Genomic DNA, 8,884 nt, shown 5'->3' on the forward strand with positions numbered 1-8,884 from the left:
GATTTTGACAGAAGCTTGTGATATCACTTTAAAGTAGCCTAAGCCAGTGTTTCTCCGGGGTCCGGGGGATATATATATAATATAGATGAGTTGTTTGCAATATTGAACCAACTTGTATGTAAATCCAAACAGTTCTGCAACACTATCTATGACAGTTTAAATCATATAAATCCTCTGACACAATTAGCAAAGTGCAAAGACAATAAGCAAGGTGGTTCAGTGAGTAGGCCTATTGTGTAGGCTAATATACTGTTGAAGTAGGTCTTCTCTTTTTTTTTTTTTTAGCTATTTGGTCCGTGCGTTTCTTTTTTAGTGGTTAAGTGGTCCTTTGTCTGAATAAGTTTGAGAAACACTGGCCTAAGCTACTTGGGCTCACGCAAGCTATCAAACACTGTCCACTGTCCACTTGACTTGACTTATACATCCAGTGTTTGTGTTATCTAACTGTATCTGGATGTGTTGCTATCAGAGCAAAACGTTAGAGATGGCGCATGACATGCAGTGATGCCTCGTATATATATATTTTTTTTTTTAAACGCGATTTAAGCACCGAAATGAGGCACCGAAATCCACGTTGTTATTCGATACAGTTAATACCGTTTGCGTCGGCACCGGTGCCATATTAGAACCGTGTTTCGGTGCCCAACCCTAGTGGTGTGTGTGTGTGCGTGCGTGCATGCGTGTACTTGTTGTATGTGTGTGTGTGTGTGTGTTGTGCTGCTCTTCACTCCATCTTCTCTGGGGGAACCACCTCAAACAACAACTGCAGGTGCATGGTGATTGGCCCTGTAGGGGGAGACATGGCAGTGAGGTTACACGTGATTGGCTGGAAGAAAAATAACGCTAGATGAGATTGGTGGAGTAATTATGAATGCGAGAGATGCCTGAAAAGAAAGGACTGGTGAATGTGTGTGTGTGTGTGTGTGTGTATGTGTGTGGTACCCACGCATGATTGTGTGACTCCACTGGAACTTGTAGTGGACGAAGAGCAGGTAGAAGATGAGGCCACTGAAGATGAAGATTGTGCAGTAGAGATACTCCAGCTCTGGCTTATCTATGATGGGGGCCAACACCAGGTACACAGACACCACCACCACCAACACCGCAATCACCACCGGGACCTACACACACACATACACACACACACACACACACACACAGGTGTGATGTACCACATCCAGGAGAATCCCTCATGGCTCCCACACACAGTTGCATTCCGTCAACGCATGCCAGTGGGTGTTCCCGATGGTAGCTATGCAAATGACTTGAAGTATAACCGTAATTTGATTGGCTGGTGCCGTCTGTTGTGCAGCAAACGTTGAACTTTTCAACGCAAGCGACGGGAGCACTGGACGCAACGGACCCACAATTCAGTTCGGCAACTGATGACGTAAGCCCATGTAAAGTGGACGGGATAGGTCTCCAGCAACGCACCGCACGCAGCTGTGTATGGGAGCCATCATCAACTGTGGGTTACCTGTATGTGCAGCACCTGTGGGGTTACCTGTATGTGCAGCACCTGGGAGCTGAAAATGGCAAATTGCGTTTTTCCGTGTCATGCATATGCATTCATGGGAGGGTCAAGGAGAAAATGGGAGTCTACCATAAAGAGATGGGAGGTGAAGCGTAACTGCGTTTGTATGTAGGCTACACCGTTAGTTATGGACGTTCATAAATTGTGCTACGGGGTGAAGAAATGTGTGTGTGTGTGTGTGTGTTACCTTGACAGGTCTGTGCAGGTTTTTCCTGGTAAACCTCAAGACTATGAGAGCGAGCGCCGTGTGTGTGTGTGTGTGTGTGTGTGTGTGTGTGTGTGTGTGTGTGTTATCTTGACAGGTCTGTGCAGGTTTTTCCTGGTAAACCTCATGACTATGAGAGTGAGCACCGTGTGTGTGTGTGTGTGTGTGTGTTATCTTGACAGGTCTGTGCAGGTTTTTCCTGGTAAACCTCAAGACTATGAGAGCGAGCGCCGTGTGTGTGTGTGTGTGTTATCTTGACAGGTCTGTGCAGGTTTTTCCTGGTAAACCTCAAGACTATGAGAGCGAGCGCCATGTGTGTGTGTGTGTGTGTGTGTGTGTTATCTTGACAGGTCTGTGCAGGTTTTTCCTGGTAAACCTCAAGACTATGAGAGCGAGCGCCATGTGTGTGCGTGTGTGTGTGTGTGTGTGTGTGTGTGTGTGTGTTACCTTGACAGGTCTGTGCAGGTTTTTCCTGGTAAACCTCATGACTATGAGAGCGAGGGCTGTGAGTCCGTAGAAGCCCCACTGGGCGAAGCTGAAGTAGTTAATCAGAGTGTTGATATCCGCTGGGAGAATGTACAGGATGCCCAGAATGCCCTACAGACAGACACACACACACACACACACACACACAGTATGTTCACAAGCACTGAAGCTAAATGTCTTTGTCTGTGTCAGTAAAGGACATTACATCTTTTCCACTGAAAACATTTCTGAAACACATGTGAATTATATCTACCAAGTATACTTAACGCCTACCAATTATACTTAACACCTACCAAGAGTACCTAACACCTACCTACCTGAACACTCACCTTTCCAAATAAATATTCACACAGCATTTCTACCAGCATGTTTCAGGGGCAATCGTGCTGATAAACTACAGATTACTGGCTACTTCTCTATGGATAGCAAGCCCACATTAGATATATAATAATAAACACTCAGTTGTGAAAAAACACACACACACACACAGGACTCACGTTAAAAATGAGAGCAGGAGCTGGGGTGTAGTATTTGAGACTGATGTAGGACAGAATCTTTATCATGTGGCCCTCCCGCCCAGCCACATACGTCAGCCTGTCAACAACACACACACACACACACACACACACATATACACACATGCCAATATCAAACCAAAATATACTCACATAGCAATGCATAAGATAAGATAAAATATAACTATACAATATAGCCACAAAAAAGATAACAAAAACAACACAGTCAGTTGGTAAGGTTGGAGGAGATAGCACATAGCCACAGGGCTCCGAACCGGTTCAAGGAACGAAAACGAAAACCGAAAACGAACGGAATTTTACGGAATTTTACAAGGAGTGGAAACGGAAACTAAAACAAAATGGTCTTCAACTGTTCCGGAACAGAAACGTTATTCTGAAATCCACAAAACCGGTTAATAACATTTTTTTTTCGTTCTCTATATATTTTAGAAAATTTCACAAAAGCAAGTGTTCTACTTGTTTGATTGTAGGCGAACAACCTAATAATTTGATTTCTGCAGTTTGAAAAAAAAAAAAGCGAATAAATGGACCTTTGGTCCAAATGTGTATATTTTGTCTTGCTGTTGTAATGTAACCTATCCGTCTGCCACTTTCGATCTTAGGCCAGCTCGTGAGCGTAGGCTACTGAAACTGATTTGGAAATTGTTTGTAGCCTATGCGTAATAGCCTATTTTGCCTGTCCACGCCTTTGTCGTTTTAAAGTCGGATTTGAAATGTTTGCGCAATTATGGCCTATTCTATGTAGAAGAGTTAAACGGGAAAATTGAGATAGGCCTTGTCAGCAACAGACAGGTTCGTTTATAAACAGGGTTGGAATTATAGCCAAGCCTTTGAAGATCTCCATATGGATAAAACTTAGGCTACAACCAGGTAAGGAGTTTAGCACGATCCAGAAATATTTTTGATAAGAAATTATAGGCATAGGTTAGGCCTACAGTAAGTCTGTAGGCTATGGGATGGATAGCCCATCTGAATGTTTTGGATGCCTTCTGTGATTTATTATTTTTTGGGCATAGCTACGGTATAGGCTAAATCAAGGGGAAATAATGAGTATGTCTATTCTAAGGTAAAGTCCACAAAAAATAGACTTGATAGGCCCGCCAAACACTGCCGGAACTTTAAGAACGAAACGATATTTTATGCGTTCCGAACCGGTTCAGGACCGATATGTTGGTGGCGGAACGCATGCAAGAACGAAAACGTTAAACATAGGCCTACCTGAACCGGTCGGAACAGAACGTTTGAAAAATAATTCTGTTTTCAAGCCCTGCATAGCAATGTTTACGCACACAGTTGGTGAGGTTTGAGGGGATAGCACATAGCAATGTTTAAGCACACAGTTGGTAAGGTTCGAGGGGATAGCACATAGCAATGTGCACACAGTTGGTAAGGTTGGAGGAGATAACACATAGCAATGTTTAAGCACCAGAGGTGTGGACTTGAGTCAGACTCGAGTCATGATTTTGATGACCTTAGACTCAACTTGACAAAATTAGAAATGACTTGCAACTCGACTTGGACTTCCATGCTGATGACTTGAGACTTGACTCGGACTTTTGACTGTCCCTGCCCCTTTGGCTGTGATGACTTGTGGCATGGGTATAGGGGAGAATGGGGTAAGATGAGCCAACCTTTTTTTCTAGAAAACCGTAAACAAATTTTCTGATGTGACCGCATTTTAAGGAAGAGGGGACCATTCTTTACAATATGTGGAAAGATACAGCACATGACAAATGTGTAAAAATATGATTTTCTGCTCATTCATGTCCAGAGTTAGGGTGACTTTGGGAAAACCTTCAAATGCATTATACCTCAATTGATTCCCTTTTAAACTATGATCTGAGGGCTAAACCAAATGATGAAGGTTACCTTTTCTTTGGCATTTTCTTTCAAAATGGTGGTTGTGATGTGCCACCAGGGCTGGGGCAAGTTGAGCCAGCTAACTCGTACTTGTATTGCATCTGTAAGATTTTTAAGTTTGCCTTTATTTTGTGACCTCGTTCTTTATGGTTCCTCAGTGTTACTAAAAGCTAAAGAGACTAGGCAGCAAATTAATCAGACAAAAAATGGGTAACACTTTATAATAACTACACACAATTCATCATTTATTAAGCCTTTGTTACTTATTAGTTAATGGTTTGTTCATCATTAGTAATTTCTTGTTCATACATAATTTATCATCAGTAAAACATTTGTTCACACAATTATAAATGGTTTGTTTGTAAGTACATGATTTATACTTAATAAGTAATGAAACAACCACTTATAATGAAATCATTTTTTTTTTTATAAACCAGTTGCAAACTATTACAAAATGCTTTGTTCATCATTTGTAAAGCATTGTTCCTATGTTAATTCTCATAAATAAAGTATTTGTACACACAGTTATAAATGGTTTGCTCATAGTAAATAAGCCTATATCTAAAATATGTTTATGAATTATTGTTAATACTTAATAAATTCTGCAATAATATTTTGTTGATGAAGTAATATTTCTAGTATTTAACAGTTGTTACATACACATGCACTAATGATTAGTTAGGGTAAGGATACATATTTTATAAACCACTTTCTAATACTATAATTCATGATTAACTCAGGAGTTACAAGTGGTTAGTTAATGATATTTTGTGAGCTTATCTAAAGTGAGGACTTTCTATGCCTTGCAACACATTTTCAAATGAGTTGTAAAGATTACATTCACATTCATTCATTTAGCAGACAAGCGACGTATACATTGACATAACAGTGAAAGCCAGGAATCGAACCCCCAACTTTTCAGGCTACTGCATGCTGGTCCAGCTCCTTATCCACTACACTACCTTGGCCCAGATAGAAATGCCCACAATTATGCAAGAGTTTCTGTTTCTTCTACTACACACTGCTATTAAACATCTTTAAACTATTATTAAATGCTGTATTCTTCGTTTGTAAAGCATTATTCCTACATTAATTCTCATCTGTAAATCATGTTTACACACAGTTAAAAATGGTTTGTTCATAGGAAACACACATATCTATATTATATTTTTGAATTTACTGTAATAATACCACCGGGCAGAGGTAGTGTAGTGGATAGGGAGCCGGGTTAACATGCAGTAACCCATAAAGTTGGGGGTTCAAACCCCGGCATCCACCAATGTGGCCTTGCCCTTTAATTTCATTGACATGTGTAAGTCGCTTTGGATGAAAGTGTCGGCTAAATGAATAAATGCAAGTGTAAACTTTATAACTCATTTGTAAATGTGTTGCAAGGCATAAAACGTCCTCACTTTAGATGAGCTCGCAAAATATCATTAACTAACCGCTTGTAACTTCTGAGTTAATTATGAATTATAGTATTAGGAAGTGGTTTATAAAATATGTATCCTCATCCTTACTAATCATTAGTGCATGTGTATGTAACAACCGTTAAATAATGAAAATGTTACTTAATCAAAAACATATTATTGCATCATGTATTAAGTATTAACAATAATGTATAAACATATTTTAGATTTAGGCTTATTTACTATGAACAAACTATTTATAACTGTGTGAACAAATGCTTTACTGATGATAAATTAGAAATTACTAATGATGATCAAACCATTAACTAATAAGTAACGAAGGCTTAATAAATGATGAATTGTGTGAAGTTATTATAAAGTGTTACCAAAAAATGTTATAGGCCTAAACATGTCTTTTCAGTTGAATCTAGTCAAGTTGGCTCAAATGGTATTATCATCACTGAACATGCTCCCGTTTGCCGCCTGACTAAGTGGATCCTCTGATCTCGTGGTGGTTCCTCTGATCCTGTGATGTGGTTTGTTATATAGGCAGCCTGAACATTAATGTGCTCCACGGGAGCTAACCGAAACTATCACAGAATCATCATCAATGACTGATGACATTTCATGTTTATACACATATCAGCGTTGTGTTTTGTAAAAAAAAAAAGCAATAAATGTGAAGGTAGATAAATGTTTATTCATCCGGTATTAAGGCCTTGATAACATTAAAACGCTCAATGTAGGATTGTAGGCGGGCATGTTTATCCATTCAATGGAAGTAACCTGCATAAACTATCAAACTACTGCATAACATGTAGGCTATCTGTAGGCTACTTGGACAGAAGTAACAGAAAGGTTCAAATTCACTTCAAGAGTGCAGTAGATTCAGATATCACTATGGTGGCAGTAGATTCAGATATCACTATGGTGGCATGCGCGATACGAGCGCTCAATTGGGAGAGAAATTGGAGTATTTGTTAGCTTTCATTTGCGTCAACCAGCTTTCTATCGCTCATTTGCACACCGAGTCGATCATATGTTACTGTGTGGGGAGTGTGTGCTTGCTGCTCACACACAGAGGTTAGAAGGCGGAGGGGGCAGCACCTCGCCTCAGGTGTCCCTACTGGAGCAGGTGAGCGGGGAATAGCGCACAAAGGCAATCAGTGGGCTAGAGTCAATCACACCACAGATTGCCTCCATAAAACACAGTCCATTCATAATATTCATGCAGTTTCACATGCATGTTACTCACACAGACAGATATAGGCTACACAATGTATTATTTAGGCCAATAAGTTTAGAGCAGGAAGGATTATTGTAATTGGCATGATAGTTCCCCTGTTACTCCTACCCCTGCTCATTGGTGTGTGTAGACCTACTGTGTTGCCATTCTAGTTGGCCATTCTAGTTTTTTTATTGAAATATACATGATGAATGGAAACATTATGACACAGTGTAAAAGCAAGTCACTTCCCCATCCAAATAGTCATCCACACACTTCACTCCCTAACACTCACACACACCTCACATGTGCACCTCACCCCTCACTCAATTGAAGTTGCTTCATTAGCATGACTCTTGGGACATACTGTAGTATTACCAGTTAGTAAACTCATTACAATCAAAAATTCAAAACCAGTATTCTCAAGAGAACAAAGGATAATTTGTTTGTCTTTGGGCTTGTGATTATAAGTGTTTCGGCAATCTGCAAAAAAAATTCTTACCAATAGCTTTTTTTACTATGTGTTCCTATAGGTGTCTAGTAACACCTCCCAATTTATCCACGGCCAAATCCTCAGGGAAACACCTGGAGAGCCCATCAAGTTTGGGGTGCCCAGAGGGACTGGGCGAAAAATAATGAAAACATTTTGTTGACCAATATTAGCTTTTGAGATGTCTAACTAGGGGTTTTTAGGGGTGCTGAATCTATCCCAGCCATTAGTTTTGAGTAAAAATGACTCCAAGTCCATAAAAAATCCATAACAAGTGGTTTTATTGAACAATTACAAAACAAAACTTTCTTAATCAGTTTAAAATTTAACAAACCTTATCCCTCAACTCCCCTGCACTTCCTCACTCCTGTTATCTTCTGGCTAGTTGATGTTCTGGCAAGAGTTACCATGACAGTTCCAACCAGCAGAAATACACTTGACTCCTTGCTTTTTACAGCAGCACCTGAGAGTGTCACAGACGCCTGCACAGTTGCAGCTGACAAACTTCAGAAGGTAGTCTGGTGCAATGGGATCTGGTGTGACTGGTGCATAATCATGTTCTCCTTGTTTCTATCCACACTCAAAGACATCTAGTGATGGATTTTGTAGCAGTAGCCAATCTCTGGTCTGGAGATATGCCCGCAGAGAGTGCTATGCTGCACCTCCTGTAGTCGGAGGTAGTTTCTAAGGCTTGACACTAGTTATGTTGTCCTCATGAGTTTTACATGTTGCTCGCTGTCCACCCTCAACGTTGGACACTCTTTTCTCTATCTATCTATCTCTCTCTCTAAAATTTTAATTTTAAAGAAAGTTTTGTTTTGTAATTGTTCAATAAAACCACTTGTTATGGATTTTTTATGGACTTGGAGTCATTTTTACTCAAAACTAATGGCTGGGATAGATTCTAAAAACCCCTAGTTAGACATCTCAAAAGCTAATATTGGTCAACAAAATGTTTTCATTATTTTTCGCCCAGTCCCTTTGGGCACCCCAAACTTGATGGGCTCTCCAGGTGTTTCCCCGAGGATTTGGCCATGGATAAATTGGGAGGTGTTACTAGACACCTATAGGAACACATAGTAAAAAAAGCTATTGCTAAGAACATTTTTTGCAGATTGCCGAAAAAAAAGCCTAACTTT

At 40.1% G+C, this 8,884-nt stretch overlaps 1 protein-coding gene across 2 annotated transcripts in view; it reads right to left on the bottom strand.

Moving 5' to 3' along the window:
• Positions 1-619: 619 nt before the first annotated feature.
• Positions 620-8,884, bottom strand: part of LOC125286282 (b(0,+)-type amino acid transporter 1-like) — a 23,433-nt gene continuing 15,168 nt past the window's right edge. The window contains exons 10-13 of one of the 2 annotated variants that reach the window (XM_048231218.1): positions 2,723-2,819; positions 2,187-2,336; positions 947-1,121; positions 620-786 (exon numbers count right to left, since the gene is read on the bottom strand). In XM_048231218.1, the coding sequence (XP_048087175.1) occupies positions 725-786; positions 947-1,121; positions 2,187-2,336; positions 2,723-2,819 (484 nt within the window). In that variant the 3' untranslated portion in view covers positions 620-724. The remainder of the gene's footprint in view (positions 787-946; positions 1,122-2,186; positions 2,337-2,722; positions 2,820-8,884) is intronic. The other variant, XM_048231220.1, reaches the window with a different exon arrangement.

This window comes from Alosa alosa, chromosome 21 (assembly GCF_017589495.1).
Source record: "Alosa alosa isolate M-15738 ecotype Scorff River chromosome 21, AALO_Geno_1.1, whole genome shotgun sequence".
NCBI lineage: Eukaryota > Metazoa > Chordata > Actinopteri > Clupeiformes > Clupeidae > Alosa > Alosa alosa.